The following is a 25062-nucleotide window of genomic DNA, read 5'->3' on the forward strand; positions in this document are numbered from 1 at the left end:
AGTTGACAGTTCTGCAGTGTCAGGTGAGTGTACAGATAGCAGTGTGTTTAGCAAGAGACAACAAAGGAGGGGAAAAGCTTCACGAGTGAAAGACAGACACTGAAATCACAGTTGACTTGGATGACAATCTGGGAGGAAATAGTGTTTATGCTACAATGGTAACTTCCTTCAGTGTCACTCACTCCTGATATGAGCTTAGTCTGCAAATGCCTTCACTCTCGCTTACTTATAGTGTGCACCGGGAAGGAATTAGCTCTAATCTTGGCCAGCTAAAACCAAATTAACATTTGGGAGACAGCCAAATACATGAATATACAGCAGTACCCCCCTCCTACATCTTTTGTATAACCAAGAGGCTGCAGCCAGCTGTGGGTAATGAGCCGTATCCTTGGTGTGTGCGTGTGTGTGTGCAAGTGTGTGTGTACACCCTTCAGAGCCTGTGCTTGTGGTTATGTACGTGTGCAAGTGTGAGGGCATGCTGACATGTGTGTGCCTGCATATTACTTTATACATCTCAATAAAAATCTAATGGAAGGAATGGACAGAGTTTGCCTGAAGAGCGAGGAGGCGGGAGGGAGTACAGGGGGTGTCTGCCCAAAAATTAACCATTCCATTTGAGCCAGAAAGCTAGAGCAGGGTGCACCCTGCTGCTTGACTGAGGAAAACTATGCCTCAATCTGACAGTGCAATTTATGATGTCACTAGGACCGCAAATCCAGAAGAAATCCTCTTTTAACTGCTCTGATAAATCTACCCGGCTACAGCGCAGGGTCAGCTTACAGAACCAAGACACACACACACACACACACACACACACACACACACACACACACACACAAATGCAAAGACAAGAAGAAAAATACAGAGCATAAATGTGTGCAAATCCAGAAACACACATGAGGCCAGAAAACACAACTTCAGATGCTTTCTTCATAGCCTGTAATGCCGGATGATTTATTAATGTGCTTTGTGATTTTATTGTTGTTTTATTTAATAACCATAACAATGGGTTTTATTTTAATGGGCTGCAGAGAGATCTGGCCACAGAGGCCGGGTCCTGGATGAGGACCTGTGGATCTGGCCCTGGGCCTCTGGCAAGCCCCCTGGAGCCCTTGGATGCAGGCTGGAGGTGGGAGCAAAGAAATAAAGAGGTCATAAAGAAAGGCTAATTTCAGCTCTACAATACTTAGGAGCAAGAGAGCGGGGTTAGTTTGATTTGTTCTCCATCAGCACGCAGTGACATCACCTCTGGCAGTGAGGGAGATGAGAGGGGAGGAGGGTGGAGTCAAGGGTGAGGGGGGTAGAGTGATTGACTGCACCTTGGAGGTCATAACAGTAACTGGACACACATGTATGCATGCATGTACACATTCATGTGCAGATCACAGTATATACTGTTGACGCCTCGTGTAAAGCCCTCAGCAACCATCAACATAAACAAAATCAGTGTCAGCAGCTACAGTAGTTTATTTATATTTTTTTCCTCCTCAGCTTGCATCTGTGTTATATTACCACAGCAACTCCAGCTTGAAGCCCTGAGCAATGGGTAAGTCTGGTTATACATACGCACATACTGTATGTGGCTGGAACTCTCACTCATACATATGGTTCTCTATACAGTGGGTGGAGGTGTGTGTGATGGCTAGCATACCAGAGTGTGTGTGTGTGTGTGTGTTACAGTTTGTGTGTGAACATGCTAATGTGTATCTACTGTATGATGGCTGACGGATGTTATGATGGGTGGATTCTACATACCGTACGGCCTGTTCTGTGAAGAGGTCAGGGTTGATGGCATTTAGCCATTGGACAACAGGGCTGTCAGGCTGAGGTGGTGTAGACTCTTTTGCAGGCTTATGCATAAACATCCTGGAGGAATGGAGATCACACATGGCAATTTACAAAAAATGTAATGCTTCATGGGTATACTACAGGTAGAGAAATGATCAAACCAAACACCCTCCTGTGTGCATATTGAACTTTTATTTTACTTTATGTTTCAGAGTTGGCAGGCCGTGCATGTCAAGTCAAGTGTGTGGCTAAATCCTTGGTCATTAAGGACACAAGATTCCAGTGGTTATAGCCAAGTAACTACCTTTATTGACTTGTTTCATATGAAAAGAAGAAGATGTGCCTGGGTCATTTTCAAAGTGGAGTATGTGGTTTAAGGTTACATATTGATCAAAATTATTTTTTTCTACAAAAGGTTTCATTGTTTTTTTATCTTTTAAATGATTTAATGCCAAACCCATTTAGTTCAAGAAATTTCTCAGTTTTTGTTTACTCACCACAAAGGCATAGGAGAAAAAGTTTTCTTCACAAATTTAGGTTAATACAGGGTGAGTATTCCTTTACGGTTGGATCACAAAAAAAACATACTGTGCACTATATGTACACTAACCTATACAGCAAAGACAGGGGTGCTGTGCCAATGACGAGGACTGTCAGGAGTTGATCACACAGACCGTGGATTAGGTACAGCCAGTCTGATCTGCCCGCTATTATGGCAATTGCTGAAGAAGGACTGGGGTGCACCAAGGCCTCGGGACTTTCACACACACTCCACATAAGCTGCTCAACGTACAGCAGCACTGCTGTAATGTCACATCTAAGACAGTGTAAAGAAACAGAAATAGTGAATGTATAGATGAAAACAGAAAGGATGAGATGTGAGAGAATACACAAAGTGTAAAGTGAGAGCACATAAAGTGAAAGAAAGAGAAAGGCACTGAAAGCAAACATCCCTATCTTCAAAGGCTGACATCCACCATTACATCATGACATAACAGCCTCATTGTACATTCAGTCAGATATCAGAACCTCCTGGTGATTTTACTGTTAGAAAGTTAAGCGTACTAAGGGCTTTGGATTTCACAATAAAAGTCTTTGTTTTTACATTTACAGCCCCTAAATCTGTTTCCTCAATTGGTTGGGGAGAGCTGCTGATCATCTCTCATCTCCTCGTGCTTGCTCTTCCCATGGCCTAAAATATTATTCGACACATGCAGAGATGGACTGATACAGGAGAGGTGAGGTAGCATAAGAGTACCCATGTGAGTGCTATACACATAGGAAAATCTGAGAAGCTTTGAAAAGCCATCTGTTTAGGGTATCCTTACACTTTACAACAGTCCTTCCAGAAACACATGCATCTTCAAGCAACATAAACCAGGCATTGTGTTGACATCCTGCGGTGCTGCACATGTATAATGCACTTTGTCTCTGTCACTCCTTCATGCTCTTGCAGTGTGTCACAGTTTAGCCTGTTCATTGTCATCGTTCAGCTATTAGTAGGAGAAAGAGGATGAAGAAGATGACCCTTGAGCCTGTACAGAGAGTGTGCCAGTAAAGTGCTAAAACTACGTCAGACCACCTCCACCATTAAACCCACAGGAGCTGAGGGAAACTGGGCCAACAGTGGGAGAACTATTGGGGCTTTGTCTAGGAGTTTTGATGTAATTCAGGATACTATTATGTATAGCAAAGTCTGTATATACTATACAGTATACACCACATACACATCTATGTTTGTGTAGGCTATACAAATGCATGTGTAACATGTGTGAGTTGTGATTTAAACATAAAAACTGAGATACACACATAAGTTGCCATTTTTAAGAAAAGCAGAAAATACTGTTAAATTGTCATGGAATTAAAGTTTTTACGATTTCCTTTTTTTTCCCTCCTAAGCACCTCTTGTCAAGGTTGGCCTAAAAGCTGAGGCTGAGATTACTTTCACAACTACTGTTTCTAAGGTCAAGAATAAACTTGGAGCCTCATCTTTTAACTTGACATGAACAAGAAGTCCTTAAAGCCAAAGCTAATGGACCTTGTGGTGAGACTGTTTTCTCAATTATCATCCCATTATATGTGTTCTCTGCAGCGTGGACAGATCTTCTATGACAGTATATGTCATTTTATTTTGTGAAATTGAAATGTACTGTACATGCATTTCCCAGAAAGTCAATTAAAAAACTGTTTATGGAGGATATAACCAAACAGGAATTCCTGTTTTGGCTGGCAGGTCAGTTAACTAGAATGGAAGGGACTACAATACATTAATGCTGAAATGCTGTAAATTCAATTGTTATCATTAAATAGTTTTTCTCATTGTTCTGCAACACTGTCCACATCAATCAAATACAACCAGAGATATAAAAGAGATTCCCTCAGTAGATATTGTACAGAAGAATCATGTTTTGGTAAATATCATGGCAATACTTGTGTTCTAAATAATGGCTATGAACACAAACTGAAGTATAGGACTACATTTGGCATGTTTTTATTTCAGTAGCCTTATTTATAGAACAATGATTTCTCAAGTAAATATAACTGAGGCCAGTATGGAACATGATGGATTACCTTATTTGCAGGTGTCTCTTGTACGAAGGACGAGCACTGGCATATCTTTGCACCAGCAGCTGTAAAGTCTCTGACAGCACCTGGCCAAGCACATCCTTGGCCATCTCTGCCGGAAGGACCGCCCACAGGTCGCTACGGAGCCCACACAGGAAGTAGAACCACATCTGCACTGAGAAGGAACAGCGCTCGCCCTGTGGAGGAAAGTGGTGGATGGCAGTGAGGGCGGGAAGTGTGGGGGGTTGCAGATGATGAAGACATATAGTGATATGGATATTGACAGTGAAGCAAAAACAGAGAAAACCAAGAGGTGAAAGGAGATAAAAATAGAAGGAGAGAAAGAGGGAGTGAGAGAGAAAACATGAAGGAGAAGAAAGAGAGAGACAGAGACAGAGGCAGGTCTGTCAACACCAGGATGTCTCAGTGGTCACGCCACCTGCACTCTGCACCTGGGTTTCTTCCCCCACTGGGATTTTAGACTACTTTAAAGTCCTGAACTGGAGAACACATCACAACAGGCACACACTTGCACGCACATGCACGCTCACACGTACAGAGAGAGGAAGAGTGAAGGGGAGAACTTGAGAACTCTCTGAATAAAGTGAGCAAGAGAGAAGAAAAAAGACAGAAAGGGGGAAGACAGATGGAGGAAAAGAGATTATTATCCTGGCATCCTGCAGTTTTGTGGGAAAGATATGGAAGAGTTCATTAAACCTTCCCTTTCCACCTCATGTTTAACCTCCAACAATAAACTGCTCCACCGGCTGCTGCGTGTGTGGTGGAGATACAGGCACATCCAAAACTTCCTCCCGTCTTCAAACTCATCACGCCCCACAGTCCCTTCTCATTTTCTTCCCACTTCACCTCATCTATCTCATTTTTTACTTCTCTCCTTCCTTTCCTCCCTGGAGCCAGTCATTTAGGGATCGGTGGTTGATGGGGAGCGTGACCGAGCTCAATGTCCGGGATTAGGCCGCCATCCTCCGCCTGTGGACTCAGCAGAGCAAACGCAGACACAGACGTTGGATCCGGACCAGGAGCAGCCACAACTACATGTTTGGTTGGACGGTTTAATCCGCTCACTCAGGTCAAACTTTATTTAACCAGCCAGGTCAACTATGAACAAATTCCTATTTGAGATGACAGCCTGGCAGCTGTGAGGACTGTGTCTGGGATGAGGAACTGAGGATGGAATAAAATTGGAAACTCATAACGGATTTTTTTTTTTCCTCAAATGAAATTTAGCATTTGGCTCTGGAGGCTCTGAAGGCAAAATCCTGATAAGGAAGGTAGCCAAGGTCATGCTCTAAACTTCCTTTGATCGTCTTAACTGACCTCATGTGCTGTTATTATAGCATATTGCATATTTCTCAGCCAACAACTATGCATGTGTCAATATCAATGAAAAATAACAAAAAGAAAAGACGGGTCTCTCTGGAGTTGTACTGAGCTATGAAACAGCCAAGACACAGGGCCAGGGATCCAGCAGATGGAAACCTCATGCATACAACTACACATATACAACAGATATGAAAACATAGATACACAGATACACACCAAATGAAACGCACATCCTGGGATGCTGCTGCACACTCACACATGCATTCATCTGTACAGATGCATACAGGCATGCTTGAACAAAAGCACACACCTGCGCACAGCAGGTCTGTCTGACACCAGTGACCCAGAGAGGGAGGGAGGAACAAAGGGGGGGAAAAAAGGCAAAAGCAGGGTAAAGTATGAAAGAGAGAGGAGGTTTAGATTGGTTTAAGGGCATAAAGGTAGGGGAGTTTCAGAGGCCCTATGCTGTTTCCAGACAGTCCCAGTGTAGACTGCAGACTTCAGACAGCTGAATCCCTGGAGCCCCCGGGGCAGCATGGAAGCCACAGATGTTCTCAGGGAGCTCAGAGTAGAAGGCTTGGTTAGAAGAGGGAGAGTGGGAGGTAAAGGTTTATTGTGGGAATGAAAAGAAGAAGCGAGAAAGCTCCAGAGTATAATTCCTGGAGTTCCTCAAAATCTACAGAAAAAGCCTACTAAGACACGTGGCATTACAATTTCCACTTTTTACAGTGAAAGGAATGAAATCAACACCAGATAATACTGAAGATGTTTTATGTGTTCCTGTCTTTTTGATTTGGGGGTAAATAAGTAATGCTCAAATAGACTCCACTTATGTATCTAAAATGCCAGAAACTTGGAACTCAGAGAAGTTAATAACGACAGTTTAATGTAGTTTATCATATTTATCATATACAGTAAGAGTTTGGCAAGGTTTTTTCAAGGTGTCTTGGTGGAAAAAGAAAATTCAACTTGATAGATTTGGGTGAAATGTGAGAACACTGTACCTCGTAGAAGGGTTTGGGGTCAGCCCAGTGATGACTCTCTGCGTCTTGAAGAATGCAGGTGGCACAAACCTGGATACAGTAGCTAGTCAGCTGGTCTTTCAGGGCCTCCACTGTATCTTGGTACTCCTGGATAGGCAGCAGGGTCAGGGGTCTAGGCATGGAGAAAAGAAACAAACCTTTAAAGGTATGATGGAAAATACATAATCTATACTACCATGGTAAGAGGGAGCTGGGGTCAATAATCCAATCTGAATCTAGATGCATAATTGACTCAGGGAGCTATCAAACAAACATGAGGTGAGATGATTACATGAAAGAACTGATGATTTATTCGAAAAGTTCAGTGTGACATTTTATATCCTTTAAATCTGCCTGCCTTGATACTTTCCAGAGAGAGGCAAGAGTTTAACAGGGGTGCAAGAGGCTTAAAACCAGGGGGACTGGCTGATGTAGAGAGAGGAAAGGGCTTTATGACCGGAGGGGGCATGGTGCAAGTGCAGGTGGAGGGGTGCACAGGGCCAGAGGTGGGACAACAGGAGCACTGAGGGCACCAGAGATGCCTTTCGAGGGGGATGTGTGGAGAGCAGAGGTTAAGAGGGTATTACAGGGCATAAAAACTCACCAGATGTAGACACAATATGGGTGTCATTACCTCCTGTCAATCATTTTGACTTTTTTTTTTAAACTCTCTCGTCCCCTCCTTCTAAAACATGTGATTTCTGTAACATTTTGAAAAATCTTTTAAAATGTTTCTTCTGTGTTCTGTCTGTATTAAAAGGCTCGCACATTTGAAGATGGAATCTGTTTGATGCAGTCTTTTTCTTTTGCTTAAAAACTAATAATAACAAGATATACCAGCTACCTTGTATATTGATGATACAGGGGTACAGATGATAAACTGTGGTACATATGTTTGTTAACAATTCAGTTCACACAGACATATGTGTTCCCCATGGCTCAGTTATAGTGTTGTTGTTTGACTAGCTATAACTGTAGAGTAAAAGCTAGGGACTCCCAAAGTGCTTTTCAAGTTTATCATTCAGTTCAAAAGAATCAATCAATAACTAAAAAGAATTTCTGTCTTTCATCTGATGGAAGCTGGAGTGGATGGATGGATGGATGGATGGATGGATGGATTTACAATGCGCACAAACATGCACACACCCTCTCATTCTTACACTTTAACTGCAGAAGTATTTGAATCTTTTAGCCTGGCGTGGTAGTGCTCGAGTCGTTGATGCACATAAATGCAAGTGGCCAGCAGAGCAGGTAGGTTCCTCAGGGGTGAAGAGGATGGTACCTCCAGGGCCCTCTCCTGCAAACGGCCAAGCATGGCAAACACTGCCCTGCTACACGCTTCCACAAAGCTCGATCGCACCTCCAGGAGAGAGCTGTCCCTGCAGGCGGCTGCCAAGGGTAGTAAGGCATCCAGCTCAGTCATGATTGCTCCACAGAACTGAGGGGAGAGAGAAGGCAAAGACAAGACAAGATGATCTCAATAACAGAGGGAAAATCTGTCAGTAAGAGGAAAAACAGAAAAAAACATCAGAAAGCGACCTCATTAGATATAAATAATGGAACATTTGCGAGGAGTCATCAGAATGACAAGGATTCCAGACTGAGCTGGGTATTACACATGCATTTTTCTCCAACATTGTGCAAGCCATTACAGCTGAAAAGCAAACATCAGTGCGAATGTAGAATACAGATGTCTCAAGACATGCCCTCCACATAAACTTTGCTGCTGAACATGCATAATTGGTATCAGGTCAAATAAAACCTTCACTTCTGAGAGTACATCAGCACTTGTCTAATTTTATAACAGCATGCATCATGTTAACTACATTCAAACAGAAATTCTACAGTACTGTACACTGGAAAGAGTGGGGAGTCAGATGTGCTAAGGGAAAGAAAAAGAAAAGGTCAGGCAGAGGTGAGAGTGAGAGAGAGGAAGGGAAAGAGAGCTGCTTCAGCAATGTAAAAGACCTACAGCTTATTCTATAAACTGCAAGAGCAACAAGCAAGACTTATCTCATTTATCCACATTTGTCCTGGAGAGAGGCCTATAGGGACAGGGCTGCCTACTATTTTGCCTCCCCAGGGGCTGGGAGACTGTCTGATCAAGGTGCTTTAAAATAGTGGAGTGTGCGTATGCTTGCTCAGACACAGATAAGCAGCCTGGGATTTTGCTTGTATTAATTTTTAAATCTTCAATGATTTTGATTAATATAATGATAGCATTGTGTCATCAGCATATTTCAATCTTCTTGTGTGTGCGTGCGTGTGCATGTGTATTCCTGACATAGGCTATCTTCCCAGACACATTTCAGACTTAAGAACAGTTAATTGGGGACGGCTTCTCCAATTAGCAACAAAAGCCAAACAGCTGATTCGGGTATGGTTTAGGATACCTTGCATACAGTGTGGTGTAACAGTTACTTCTGGCAAGGATACATTATGTTTTCAGTCGGGTTTGCCTGTGTGTTTGTCTGTCTGTGTGTCAGTCAGCAGAGTTATGGAAAACTAGTGGGCTGATATTCAGAAAATTTGGTGGAAGGGCATAGCATGGGCCAAGGAAGAACACATACATTTTGGAGTGGATTCAAATCAGGGGGGCGGACACACAAATTAATTTCAACTTCCAATAACAGTTGCGTCATTAGCATTTGCATTGAATTTTAAATAAATTCCCAATCATATTTAATGGGTCACCTGATCTTATTCATTTGGCATGCAAATGCTGAAAATAGCTTTCAATGTGTTACACACTGATCTATCAAAGACATGTCCAATGAAATGTCATAGGAGCTTGGTTATAGATGTATAAGCATTGTTGTTTTGTCATTACAAGTTAAAGCTCATGAACACACTGAAGTCCAAAGAACATTTTCTGATCTTGGCCTCGGTGGAGATCTGGCCTTTCCTAACCTTCTAGTTTCATATGTATTTTTGAGAAAGCACCATGTATTGTACCTTGCATTACTGAAAAGAACAAGATGCACATGAGCACAACTTGACACCACTGCCTATACACCCTCATGTGCTTCCTATTGACATCACATTGAGAACAGTGAAAGATGATCGGGCAAGTGCCAAGGAGTCACATATGTGTGTGAGTTCACATCCAAATTTATACACCTATACATGTGAGTTATGAGTCAGGCTGATTCTTAAAAAGCCTTAAAACAAAGCATATTTTCCATATTCCCTGGAGCTACCAAACCAGGTCACACTGAGGGAAAAAAGAAATCACCATAACTCAGAAAACTCTTTGCCAGTTTAACCTATCAATCAATCACAACATGTGTTACTTGCTTCTAGAGTCACGCACTCTATTACTTGACTTACCATAGGATCTGACTGGGAAGTTCGACATTCTGTCAAATCGGGGCTCCAGTGTGTGTACATAATTGACAATTTCACAATCTCTTTACACAATTTTCTCCTTAAAAGCTTCCGGGGGTTAAAAGGTGTGGAAACAATGGCCGTTTGGACAATTAAGTCAATATCTGACTGTATGTAGTCATTAGGAGCTTAGCTTTGAGAGAGAGAAAGCAGGCAGAGGCAGACAACACTCAGCATTAGGGTGATGGAAAGGCTCTAGAGAAGCATCTCATACACATACAGTATTGGCACGAACACAAACACACACGCACCCAGCAGACAGTCATCCTCGCATGCACTCTCACACAAAAACAACCACACACATGCATCCACACTGAAGTCAGACTGAAACCTTAACTATCTAAGATCAAAGCCCAGAATCCCACCAGGACCATTGCAGCAAGGTGAAAGAGATTGTATAAAGTTTTTAAGTGCTAGGGAGGCCTGTTTGTGTGCGCAGAATTTGGAGTAGATAGACAAGTGGTGAACTGAAAATGCAGGTGAGGGCTTCAGTGAAGTCTGAATACAGAAAAGGCTCTTATGTTGCTATAATAGAGATGTAGCGTTAGTAGGGCCCACCCAAACAAGGAAAAGTTCAATCCCAGGTTCTGACAAGAGGGCAGGTTACAGCTGTTGAACAGAGTGTATTTGGCATTCAACACGAAACTGACTGCCAATAAAAAAAGTACACGATCTAAAATACTCTGATGGATGAACAGTATCATTGCAGCCTGCATATGTATGGTAATACAGACAGTGAAGTGGGTTCACATGAAAAAAAAAAAAAGAAGCGGGATTGAGGTATGAACATATGAATATAAATGTGTGAAATATTGATCCATCATAATGCCTTTGAACCGGCCATATTTCATGCTTATGTCTTGTATAGTAATTTGCTCTCTGCTCAAACACTAGGGCATGTGTCAAAAAAAGGACAAGGGGGGTAAAAATATATATATAATATCTAACAGTCTCGTCTTGGATGTCTGTCTGGCTCGGTGTTATTGAATGCAAATGCATGCATGTATAACCTTTGGGCTGAAAGGCTCTCATCTTTGAAGCGTTGACCTACACATAAATACGTTGTACAGGTCCTGAGCACAGACAAATTCTGACACTCGTTAGCAATGAGAGCCACAAATACTGTCAGTGTAAAAGGGCTAGAGGAGAGGGGGAGGAGGAGGAGGAGGAGGAGAGAAGAGAGGTGAGGCAGTAATGATAAGAGTCTGTACAGTGTGCACTGTGGAGGAGAGTAGTGGGTAGCAGTAGAGGAAGGCGGAGGAAAAGTGAGTTGGAGAAAGTTTCAGGGAGTTTCAGGAAGAAAAGTTATTCAGCAATAGTAAAATAGGGTTTTTTTTAAAAAAACAGCCCAGTGTCATTTTAAATGGAAGTGAGTTTATGGCAGTCCTTCCTGCAACACTGGAGAACCTTTGTAGAGTTAGACACTAAGCCTGGTCTCACATCAGACACTGGTCTTGCTCCTGAGAAAAGTCAATCTCTGGTGTCTACTTCACCTCCCTTTGCCATTTCCCAGGCCCTCTCTTCTCATCTCTTCTCTCAAACTATCCTGTCTTTATCCTGCTCTCTACCCTAGCTTCTTTGCCTTTGTGAAACATCCCTCTATCATCTGTGTACCCTATACTTTCCCCTATTCAACACCTTCCTCTACACACTATCTAGCCCTCATAATATCACCCATACTGCTTCTTGGTTCTCTCTTTTGTCCTTAGAGTCCTCCCCTGAAGTAATACTGATGACTCTTTCCAAGGCCCTTTCTGATCCAGGGTGTCAACTGTGTCAGGCCCAAATCATTTGGGCTCTCTATTATAGAGGGTGCTTTCCGCTGGGACTACAAAAACCATTAATCTCCCTGGGTCTGGGTGATGTGCGTAGAGCTGTATTGTTCAGCCAGGTAGTAATAAAGGAGGATGAAGAGGACAGGGACACCAGTGTGTGCAGCAAAACACGCTCATGCACAGGGCGAGGATTGACAAGTTGGGGTCTTATACCAAGGTTAATTGTACACACTGCACAACTGTGTGCATGTGTGTCTTCCAGTGCATGTGTATGTAATAGAGCAAATTGATAGAAGTTACATATATATATATATATATATGAATATATATATATATATATATATATGAATATATGAATTGTAAGCAGGAGAATAACACATTAGGGACAAACTAATGGGGAATTTTCAAAATTGATGTAATATAAAGAATTTAAATTTTAGCTTGGTTATGCTATTTCCTTGAAATCTTATATGGAACTTTACTGGACTTTTCGTTGTTAACAAGCATGCATTTTTGCACATTCAGAAATAAAACATTTTGATTAAAATTGTAAACATGACTGTGGCACAAATATGAAATAATTAATCAAAACAAAATTATATGAAAGCAATATTCCTATGGTCTAAGAGGGTCCAAAAATATTAGGAAACTTATACAAAAAGAAAGAAAAACAATCTGTGGGTTCAGAAAATCAGCCTCCCATTCAATCTCTATGAAGCAGCTCCAGGCTTGAGAATCTGAGAGTGATTTAGTCATCTATCTATAAAGCAAGAAGCGCCTGTGTATGTGTGTATGTGTGTGTGTATGTGTGTCTAGGGCATATCTTGCTGACACATACGAATGTGTGCATCATCGATTTTTAAGATTTTTGAATTAATTTTTCAAAATATCATTATTTACATAGGACGTGTTTTATGGAGTTGCAGACGTTGTAGTGTGGCATGTAATGTATGAATACATACTTCCTACAGGCACTGCACTAGTATTCACAAACAATGAATGAACTTTCCTATCTCATGGAAACAACATATTGTAATTCTTAATTTTGGTTCTCCTTTAAGACCCATGGAAAATCACAGTTCTAGTTGCAAGTAATGTAAAAACTTCAGTCCTCTCAAACACATATCTTACGACACAGAAGTGACACACATCTGATGAAGCATTCCAAAGATTATCTCAGAGCTCTAGTAAGACACTTCACTGTGACTTTGATGTTTCATCATTTACAAATGCTCTCCAGGCTTCAGACTTCAGCGCTTCCAGCTGTGCTAGTGGCCATGTACAGAGTTGTGATTCTTTCTTTAGTAAAGCATCTCTGGGCATTCTCTGCTATCTGTGGGCACTATGAAAAGAACCGCTTCAAGCACAATTTTATTTCAATAATTGCAGAAAGCCACAAGGTAATTCAGCGATAACAACATAAGGGAAATATAGAGTTTGAGGCAAGAAGTTTAATGCTATAAAATAATGTGGAGGAAGCGTCTTAATTAAGTAATCTCCACTCCATACCACGAAGAAAACAATATGAAAGGATTAGTCCTGTAATTAACCAATTTAAAAAGTCTAGATTAAGTCAAGTAACACTTCACTGTAATTACTGGTCCAAATCAGATTATTAATGTATACATGAACACAAATTGATAAAGTTTGAAGTTCTAGTTTACCAGCAATTGGATTTGACTCCATTAAAATATTACCTCAATTAAGGAAGGGAGAAATAAAAAAAAAGACAAGCTAATGCTCTCCTGATAGCAAAAAAATCCCCTCTGTGATCCAAAAAAGTGTTGACTGTTGGACTTTTGAACCTTGTTAACTGATTTTGTTGTAGGTTAACAAGCTTGGAGACTATTTCTAACAAGACATGTGTCTTTCTTTTGACAAAAAAAACTCTGTAGTAGAATATTACCTGCATTACATCTCCGAAACGGGTCTGTCCGCAACGACTGCGTATCTCCGCAGTCCGTCAAGGTCAACACACACCCGAGATCTCGCGAATTCACGCGTAATCAAGTGATATAACCGGAAGAGAATCAACATCTCATTAATAACTTGAGACAAATCCAGCGGCTCGGTCTTAACGAGCGCTAACGAGGTCGGCCGGTGTTGTGCCGTATTAAGCACCCCTGCCGTGAAAAGCACCCCCTCGTTGCGGGGAGTTTACTTAGGAGTTTATATTCAATGATAAGTAGACCAAGTGTTTGTGTTTGTGTGAGTGTATATATATGTATATATATATACACTCACACAAACACATACTTAGGAGTTTATATTATATTACAAATATTATGGAAGACAACACAGTAAGCAGGCTATTAATTAATGACATCAATAAGCATTTACCCGATTTTTGTTATCTGTGACTGTGATTGTGGGAAAGTATGACTATTGTGGAATCCATGAGCGCATTTAAACATGAATCATTAACACAAAACTGGACGCTAAACAGAACGTGACATGGAATGAGAATATAATTTTTGTCATTGTGTGTACGTTGTCATTTGTACTAAATTAAACATGAGCATTTAGTCCTTTTTGACATTTACTCGTGAATAAGAGATCTGTGGGTAATATATGTCCGTTTGGTAGTAGTTTATAGCGTCCTCTCCACATGCGCGACGAGGGGGTGCTTTTCACGGCAGGGGTGCTTAATACGGCACAACACCGGCTTGTCAGATGGCCATGCGACGTCGGACTCACTATGCAGCGGATCTGGAGTGGAATCTCACACATTGATAATAATGAGTGCCTAACGGCTCCGACGACGGATCTGCAGCTGTTACGCATCCAGTGGAATAACATTTTTACTATAGATATTACAGGTATATTATATTTAAGAGTTCGATTTAAAAATCTGTATTTTTATTTTAGGTCAGTGTAGGCTACTCGAAACCTGCCTGTCAATCCAGAAGTAACGGCACATTCCAACACTGTCAAGTCTACCACTTAGTTTACATTAGGATTACAGATTTTACCGCGACAGGAAAACTTTAAGGAGAGGTCAGATGTGTTTTTTCTTCCTTTGCTTTTGTTTTTCTGTGGAATTTGCAAGACCATCCAGTTTGCATGCTATTCACTATGAAGCCCTCAGACAGACAGAGCGGATCTTGACCACATGTCTATTATTTAACTCCTGTATTGCTCCTTGTCTGTCTTATTTCCTTCTTATCAACAAAGTTGGAGTACATTTACCAAGGATTCACTTCACTTACTTCAAGAGTCAAGACACCACTAATTACATTTCATTGTGAGAAACTAAACCTCAGCCACACAACCAACATTGACAGACTAAGTGTCAATCTGTTGTACCCATCCGTGAGTACCTTAGCTATCATTTTGGGAATCTCTCTCTCTGAATGGCTGTAGAAGGAATCTTCTCTGAGCTGTGTGTTGCCAGCAGTGACTGCGGTGTGTCCAGTAGCACGGGTCAGGGTGACGGAGGTGTGTCCTGAAGAATGTAAGGCCTCTTCATGCTGTAGACTCTTGGCACAAACATCATCCAGCACCACTTTAACACAGTGTGCCATGTGGGGGACCAGCCCGCTAAATGCTGACCTCCAATCAAACTCCAGCACCTGCGCCTGCAAAATAGGAGGTGAGCCAACGGCCAATTAATGTCTGAATAAAAATAATATTTTTCTTTTTGTAACATGATATTAAGCTTCAATGCTTTTATATAGATGTAATAAAATGGGGTAGAGCCCGACCAATATGGGATTTTTAAAATGGGAAAGATTTTGTGGGGAAAATTACCATTTGGAAAGTTATTAACAAGGTTGCTTTCTTAAACAAATAACTTTCTTAAACAATATTAGCTATAATATATATCATACATACTATGTTTTACATTATCAACCTGGAAAAGAGAAAAATTAACCGGCCAATACTGGTCAATAAAACTCACTGACAGATAAATTGGGGCTTACCTCTGGTGTTTGTGGAAGTGTTTCTGCAGCTGATTTCCTCCCATCTGTTGTCATATCTGTATCCTCTTTATTCTTTTTCAAGATACCTAAATGACCAATTTGTTTTTAATGTGAGTGAAAATTCAACAGGGACAGACAATGATACAGAAACTTATGGAGATTTTTTTTAAATGAAAAGCTATGTGGTTCTACCCTGTAGCATCTTTCAAATCTATGCATTATTTAGCATGAATATTTCCATATCACACATAATACACTGCATCATATTATGTGTTAAAAGCCTGACTGTATGCCAAGTGCGGTGACATGAAAGTAACTGTATATAACTCCGAGCCAGATATGGGTCACATTGCTCCCATCTTTCCCCCGCCAGTGACCAAGTATAACTGTACATGCCTCAGAGGGAGCAGAAAAAGGCAGTAAATGCTAATGGCGACGCCTTTACGAGTCTAAATTTGGGGCTTAGATTTGATTTGAACCCAGATAGCATCAACCACATATGGGGTTATTCCATGAGGGGAGATTGTGTGGATGTGTGGGGAGACCGGGGAATGTAGGGGGGTGATGTGAAGACAAGCGTACAGGATGTTGGGTTGGGTTGCAATTAAAAAGCGTGAACATCAAGGCCACAATTTCCTAATCAGAAGGCGAAGAGTGAGACCCCAGGCGAGGCAATTTAGCCGAACAAGACCGCATGGAATGGAAGAAGGAGGAAGTAGAAAGCGCATCGCTTTTTGACCTTTAAGCTCATCTGATGAATTTCTGGTAATTAAGCCGTTTGATTGCCTGGAATTAATGATTTGGATAACTGCCCTTTAAAGGCTGTTTACCTCTCTGTAAATTGAGCCTTTCTGCAAGTCTTGTTTTTGTAAATGTAACCTTTATGGAAATTACTCCATGCACCAAAAGCTTTCATTTAACATCTCTACAGCGGCAGTTCAAAGGGGAGAGAGGAAAAGGATACTAAAGGCTTATATAATACCCGAGATAATTCCCTACTAAAATAACATTTCTTCAGACACAACTCAGATTTCTCGCTAGAGCATGTTACAATGTGTGCATGTGTGTGTGTTTGTGGGGGTGTAACTGGACTGCCTGGAGGAGAGGCACACATGCAGGGCTGTAGCCAGAGTTTAAGAAATACTGGGGTCATGAGTACAAGTGCCCCCACTGTAACCCTATCATACTCACAGAAAGACTGTCATTTGGATTATTCACATATTTTATTTATTTATTATCAGTTTGATCAGTTTTAGAGAAACCTAACTGCCGGCTTGATGTTCTAAACATTGCTTCAGAACCTTTTGCTGCTCACTGTCAGGAAAAAAACTCTTGTGGGGAATACATTTTGATATTTTTTGGCTATAAAATGTTGAATTTTAAGTGTATTTGATCTGAAGAATATTGAGCCTTAAAGTATGTGCCATGCGAGTTTTGAATTGTAATTGTAAACTAGCTCTCAGTTTTTCTTCTGAAGACTTCCAAAATTCCAAGAAAAAGTCAAGAGAACATGACATTAATGATCACAGAAGTGGCTGCAGCCCTGATTACATGCTGAATATTTATATACTTTCGGATGGAGTCGTACCTTTTACACTGGGAGTCTCTCCTGTACAATCAATGAAGGTCATGTTCGTGACCAGCTCCCTCACAGTCCTCTCAAACCCCAGAAGTGTGCAAGCCAGCTGGGTTAATGCCCTCAACTGGTGGGAAGTTAAACTGAAGCTCCTGTTTTTCATGGGAAGCTCCATTGGCGCTGTTGAAGGGAAAAAAAAAGAATGTGAAAAAGAGGAAAGAGGAAAAATAAACAGAGCATATGCTGGTGAATGTATGACTGACAGAGAGATAGAGGAGTTAGAGCTGCACTACAGTTTATAGTTCAGTGAAGGAATAAACAATTTCATGAAAATAGGTTTTCACCCCAACCTACATGCACTCATCAGAAAACACCCCCCTCCTCCTCAAGTCTTGCTTTGCACGGCACCTCTTATAAATATCGACCCATTCATGTTTTCCCAATACACAGCATAAACAAAGAGACAGTGAAAAAATATGCAAAACTTTGCTCCCCGAGAAGTCACACATGCACATCTTTCTCTCTCGGCACAAAACTTTTCTCCCCCTAACCCGCCGATGACCCCCTCGGCAAATATGGATTTCCCATTTTGGAGGCTGCCAAAGCCATCACCCGGGGGATGTTCCGCATTAAGCTGGAGAATGGGCGGCTGGGAGATGCGTTGCCATACTCCCAGACACATGCACAAATACTTTTGTGTGTCCGCTTAAATGAGCTCCTCCACTGCAAAGGCATTTGGGAATGGATGAGCTCAGTATTAGCCTTGACTCTGAAAGCACGGAGATGATTGAGTGTTGGGAAGGAAAGAAAGAAGAGGGGGGCCCTTTTCCAATAATTGTAACATTATTGCCTCTGGATCCTAATGTAATTTTGCTATATTGTTAAACAAAATCTGACAATATGACAACACACTGTCCCCAAGGATGCCTGGTTTAATCATGCATGAGGTTTGACTCTCTCTGTGTGTAGGCATGTGTGTATGTTTACATGAGTGTTTATGAGGGGAGTCAATGAGTGTTTGTGTGTTTGTGTCTGCCGGGTGCGCACAAGTGTGTTTGTGTGCATGTAATGCAGGTCATTATGAATAACTTGATTTGTATAAGACACTTTTACACACATTTGCACATGTCAGTCTTGCAGGATAATTGCCACACTGCTACCAGCCTCTGTGGTCACCGTGGAATATATTCTGACCTCAAGTTTGTTTGTGTTTGCAAGTCTAAGTGTATACATGTATTTATGTGCAAGTGTGCGTGCATGCATGTATGAAATCACATGTGAATAGCTGTGTAATTATTTGGTGTGTTTGAGTGTGTGTGCGTACATGTGCGTGCGTGTGTGCATGTGTGTGTGTGTGTGTGTGTGTGTGTGTGTGTGATTAAACTGCATGAGTCTGCAGCTCAGCAGCTTCTCTGTAATGGGGTCCAGTGGGAGTCTATGCTAGAGAGACTACCTCGCTCTGCATGTGTACATGCGTGACCTGGCTGACACCCACGTGCCAGCCTCATTCTCCAGCTTGCACATTCACGCACGCACCAACAATCATGTCTATTTCTGAAGTCACCAGCAAATCAATATAGCTTTCGGTGCCTCAAAAAAAACTAAAACTAAAACTGTCAACAACTCATGAGTAAACAATCCAAACCGGATGAGACAGGCACACATTAGTGGGAGAGCGGGTGGCTTCTCTAAAAAGCTATCACTACACCCCCTGCCCACCCCTCTGTTGGGCATTCATCTGAGCATAGCACCCATTAACCACCACTTCATCTGGAGCATCACCATTTCCAGAGCATCATCTCTGTCTCTCTCCTTTGTAACCATTCAATCCCTCAACCTGTGACCCTATGACTGTTTCACTTGCTCACTAACTCATACTCTAAGTAGTCGCACATGACCTTGATGTTTAGCAATGCTCTGCCTCAGCCTCTCAATGAGCTTTGCGGCCCAGGCTATATAGGTATTTATAGTTGTCTCCCTAGCCAAATAGCCCTATAGCCATAGCAGTCTAGTATACAGCCATCTAAACCTCATTATACCTTTGTCACAACAGTGAGGCCAAATGGAGGCTCTCATAGTCGGTTGATGGAGAGGGTGTGCTTAAAAGCACCCAGGTGTGTCATATAGCGTAGTGCATGGCATGTCTCATAGAGCAGAATGAGGAAGGGCACTAGCAGGCAGAAGAGTTCAACCAAAGGTCAATGTACTGAGAATCAATAAGGGAGGACAGGTGCTGAAAGCTGGTGCTGAAAGCAGGGAAAAAATAATATGTTTATATAACAGCTCCCCCATATGACATTATAGTGCGAGGATGTTCTTATAAACAAAAAGAAAATCAATGGTTACTGTGATAACCTTAAAAGCAGTATACATCTTATCAGAAGCCCTCAAAGAAAACAAGCATATGTCAAGCAATATGTCATTCAACAAAATGTGTGAAACAGAACACTGTGTGTGGACGGGGGGGCTTTATGTTTCATATGAAGCAGAAACACTGTCAGAAAAAGTGTCTGAAAATACCCTACTCTGCAAGTCTACAGTGGCCAGTCTCAGTTTGTAGCTTTTAACAATGACAACAATGTAACACAAAAGGAAAAAACAAACAGAGCAGGTATTTTTGGCGAGCCATCAGTCTTCTCCTTGTCTGTCTCTCCTGTGGGTTCCACCATCGGCTCCACGGCACAATCTCTCTCTCTCTCTTTCTCATACACACACACTGCTCTTGACTGGCAGCGAACAGAGCGAGAGGGGAGTCAGGAGGAGATGGGGGGGAAGGGAATGGGGTGGTGGTTAGGGATGAAAACATGGGGAAGAGAGGGAGGGAAAGAGAGGGAGGGGCGGGATAAGGGAATTCCCTTAGCAGTTGTTATTGATTCCGGTGTTTACGGGCGAATAGTTTAGTGCCGTTTACAAAACAGAACAGATGCAGCCAGTGAGCAAAAAGGTAAACAATTGCTGTGTGGCGGGCTGCCAAATCCCCAGTCTGATGTATTAAACTCACGGTGAAGAGCATTTCCCCTTTGGCTGCACTTATTGCCACTTCATTTCCTCTTCGCTCACATACACACTCTCTCCTTCTTGCCATCTCTCCCCTTCTCTGTGTCTCTCTCTTTCTCTCTTGTTCACTCGTTTATCTGAGAGGGGGAAAAAAATGGGAGAAGGGCGTAGGGCGCTTTTTGCCGTCTGGCTATTTTCTGTCCTTCTCTGACCCAGGAGGCCCAGTTCTTCCAAACAGAGCCATTAGTAGGGGGAATTGCATGTGTCTGACATGGCCGAAAACCAATTATTAGACACTTTCTACCAAATGATGCCCAAGTCTTTGGGGAATGGGCAATCATGCAATAATTTAGCCACTGATTTAATTTCTCCCCAGCACAGCATCTCTACCTCTCTCATCCTCTGTCCCTCATTTTCATCTCTTTCTCTCATTCTGTCTCTCTGTAGTGTAAATCAGACCGATCAGAGGGGTGGTCTACCTCTCCCTTACCACACTACCCAATTGGCCTCCAGCCTCCTATCATGTGATCCAAATATGTTACAGGCTTTTCGTGTTTGTGCTGATGCGTGTTGTACAACACCGGTGACGCAAGCATTTGATTTCATTAGATAGAAACTGAAATTCAACCTGCTCTAAATATGGCATACGATTCATAAAACAGAAATTTACAGATAGAAATGTCTTCATAACTGTGTTTTTGTGCGGAAGCTGTAGGACTTGCCTCTATTTGTAGGCCTGAAAAAAATAATAACATCTATTTGTCAGATGTTTTAACTGATGTGACATGGCTATTATATTTACATCTGAGTCCAAAATAACACCCAGAATCAAAGCAGCAAAACCAAATATATCTTCTTATTTTTTCCTAACACAAAAAATCAAATCCTAGCATTAGCAGTTCTAATAGATCTTCCTCATTCTACACATTTTCAAACTTGTATTCTTTTTAGCCCCAACTGCCATTGCCTCAAGTTAAGTAATTTGAGCCAAGTCATCAGACTTTGCACAGCTGCTCTCTAAATAAAAGGGGAGCAAGTCATGACCCTTGTGGAACACCATAGGGCATAGTGACCTACAACTTAACAAAATTGAACTAGTGCTAGGCACCCGGTTCCAACTAACCTCATAGGTTTTGGTTAGAAGGGGGCTGTTCCACCTTCTGGTAGGTTCAGCTTGCCATTGTCAGCCTGATAAATGATCTGCTCTATTAACGTTTATTGTTAGGCTGATAACTTTGGAAATGGATGGCTATGGGCAGAGCAGCAGCAGTGAAAACAAAGCACCAACTGACAGCCTAACATGACTCAACACTACTCTCTGGAAAGTTTCTCCCACAGCGGCTTTTTTTAGTATGCTGTCTGGATCCTCATTGATACAGATGTTCACAAACACACCCAGGGACTTAAATATCAAAACGGGCCTGTCCAGAGGCATTGGACAGAGGGGGGTGGTATACAGGGCCCTCATGTGAGCAGGGCTCATAAAGATAGTAGAATAAACAGCTGTGGATGCAGAGAGGGGACCATAGAGAATGACTATGTACAGGGTCCAGGATTTTGAGCTATTCTGATCTATAACCAACCATGTATGTGTGTGTATTTGTGGATCGCTTTCATCTTATCAAGAGGCTTTGCTCTCGGGGTGTAATGCTATGGCTGTTGAGCACTTCTGTGTTTCTTTTTTGTGCATGTGTTCTCTGTGTATCCATGCCTTCTCGTGTGTTCATTGGGTGTCAAGCAGGGTCGTGTGGGTGCCTTGGGGTATTTCTGTATACGTATGTGTGTGAGTGTGGTGAGGCTATGAGCCACTGTGGACCGCCCGCTAGGCCCTGTGACAGCTGGGGTCCTCTTCGTCAGTTGCAGCCCACTGCTCACTCAGACAGCATTATTATGGGAAGCCTCCTGCTGCGATTCCCCAATACACACTCTGACACATGCACACACACATACATGCACACAAAGCACACAAGCCCTGGTCTCTTGTGGCCCTTTCCCTGGGTGCTGTCCAACCAGGCCACAGCAGGGGCCACCTGCCCTTCACAGAAGGGGAAAGTAGCAATATTTGATATCTCAATTAAGTTGCCTTACGAAGAAGGAGGTGTGGTGGTGATGGTGTGTTTTTTGGTGATGACAAAGAAGCAAGGCTAACTTTCACCTGCTTTATGTTGTTGTTTTTCCGTCCTCCTCTGTGTCAGTCTTTGTTTTAGACCCTCTTTGTGGTGAATATTGCAGTGACAGTGAGATAGGGGTTTCTGTGGCTTCCTCCACGTACTTGAACCGAGTTGCCTGGATGAAGAACACGGAGGATTGTATTGTCTAGATGGGCGCATTTCATTAAAACCCACTTGTTTAGTGCCCTTGTTTGCATTATTGTTCTCAAGCCCTCTGCGAATCACACTGACTCTTCATCACGAAGTGCTGGCTGCTCTCAATAAGCCAGCCATTTTTGTCTGCGCTTTCTCAATAGAAGGTGCCAGGAAAATGTTCATATCCTTGAGCTTTTCAAGAGTGATACACAAAAGCCATTGTGACCACTCGAAGGAAATAGGAGAAAAATAAATGGCAAGCATAATACACATTCTCAAGGGCCATGAAATATATTTTTCTGTGTGATTTCATTGGAGCCATGATTAGGAGAAATTGAACACTGACACACTCACACATCAACACAACCGGAGAAAGACCCAGCTATTCTTGTTAAGATTATAACAACCACTTGCTCTGTGTGGTAACTTTCTTAAACAAGACCTTCACATCATCAACAAGGACATGAAGAGAGCGGCATAAAAATGAATCATCCATAAACCTGAAGCATCACGCAAACACACATGCTAACGTGTACACAGACACACACACAAACCCACCTACCTAGCTCATAATTACATGGCAGCATGCAGGTGCACGTCCCTGGCTGACAGTGTGTATAAACTCAGACAGAGATATGATCTAGTGAGGAGCTGCTCTTAATAAATATTAACAAACGCCATTCCCAAGCAGCCTCAATCCCCACAAGCACCTCCGATGCCAGTCAGAGCCTCAGCCTAGCTATCTCGCGTCACTACAGAACCTCTCTCCCCGCTGAATAGAATGCTGTGCTTTCTCAAAGAAAGAGTTCAAAGAGCCAGAAAGGGCGAGGAGAGGGGCTGCGGTGGTGGTGAATGTGCTTGCTATACATGTTCTAACTCAATCCTTTTTTATCTATAGGGAGCTACCGACGTCTTCATATGGGGAAATTAGTGGAAGTGGAATTCAAATCATTGCTATCAGAATGGGGTTGCACACTGTTTGAACAGCATTTCACAACCTCCACTTCACCCTTGTGGTCGATTGTTAGTGAATAAATTGTATGTGTGTGTGTGCAGAGACGCTGGAATGAAAGCTTTTGATGTCCTACAAAAACACGGATCTCCTATTCATATGTATGAAAATTACTGATGCCATATGGTAATTTAATGATGCATTTTTAAAAGGGAGGTATTAAATGACTCTTGATCACACAATTTTCTAAGTAAGCCTGCAATTAGTGCACACACGAACACACACACACTCTAGAATCGACTCAAAAACAGATGGGTCGACATGTTCACATGACACATGCTCAAAGGTGATTGAAAACACATATGCACACACGCATAGCCACCTACATAGCCTCCCACACACACACACACACACACACACACACACACACACACAACACACCACACCACACCACACCACACCACACCAGGACAAAAAGTAAAAGATACAAACCCAGTTTCTATATCACAGCAAATGGTTTTTGTTTGTTTTTCTACACTGGGGCCAAGTGCTTTTTTTTTGCATGAAATTATTTCAATGTTAATAAAGGATATGTTAGTGACTAATATCTGTGTTACCGTATATATGATTTCATGTATTTTCTTTTAAGAATAGTTCCTTCATTAAAGTGCTCACAACAAGGTCTATAACCAGGATCAGATTTCTGGAAAGAGACATTTCTGCTGAATTCTACGGCTGATATTTCCTACACTTAGCCACTTACAACAAAACAATCTAGATTGAAAGAGGTAAGAGAAAAAATATGTAATTATTGATTTTGGGGTGAACTGTCACTTTAAACATACTAAAAATGTAACCTTTGACCACTTAGTTCTATCCCAACATGACTCACTGAAAATCCAACACACACACACACACACACACACACACACACACACACACACACACACACACACACACACACACACACACACACACACACACACACGAGGTCCACCCACTCCCCTGCAGACTCAGTGAGGTGTGTTAGTAAGGTTTAAAGCCTGTATTGTTCCTGACCAGCCAACCTGTCTAGCACACTCCCCAGTCTCACTGCTCACCCCATTACACTCGGAAAACTACAGGAAAATGGGAAAAGACAAGAAAAGAAAAAGGGAGGGGAAGTGGACGCCGGAGAGATGGAGCAAAGGAAAAGGGGGGAGAAAAGAAGAAGAGGAAGAGAAAAAAACAGGGCTGAGACCCTTCACATCTGTCTAGGTACAATGTCAGAGCCTGCCTTTGAGTCGGTGGGGTTAAAAGAGGAGGCAGATCTCGCTGTGAACGCTGTTAAATGGTTCAGTGGTTTGACAGTGGCTGATGCTACAGACAGCGCTGCTCCCCTGGGAGCCTGCACAGTCTCCCAGGCATGGCTCTTATCAAAATATACC

The 25062-nt window shown here is 42.2% G+C and overlaps 1 protein-coding gene across 1 annotated transcript in view; it reads right to left on the reverse strand.

The window, feature by feature from the left end:
- kiaa0825 (KIAA0825 ortholog) overlaps positions 1–25062 on the reverse strand; it is a 120987-nt gene that overhangs the window by 79448 nt on the left and 16477 nt on the right. The window contains exons 7-14 of the mRNA XM_059336916.1: positions 17393–17560; positions 15805–15890; positions 15202–15459; positions 7880–8157; positions 6702–6852; positions 4360–4550; positions 2399–2605; positions 1756–1866 (exon numbers count right to left, since the gene is read on the reverse strand). Of these exons, the coding sequence (XP_059192899.1) occupies positions 1756–1866; positions 2399–2605; positions 4360–4550; positions 6702–6852; positions 7880–8157; positions 15202–15459; positions 15805–15890; positions 17393–17560 (1450 nt within the window). The remainder of the gene's footprint in view (positions 1–1755; positions 1867–2398; positions 2606–4359; positions 4551–6701; positions 6853–7879; positions 8158–15201; positions 15460–15804; positions 15891–17392; positions 17561–25062) is intronic.

Source organism: Centropristis striata, chromosome 7, assembly GCF_030273125.1.
Source record: "Centropristis striata isolate RG_2023a ecotype Rhode Island chromosome 7, C.striata_1.0, whole genome shotgun sequence".
NCBI classification, from domain to species: Eukaryota; Metazoa; Chordata; class Actinopteri; order Perciformes; family Serranidae; genus Centropristis; species Centropristis striata.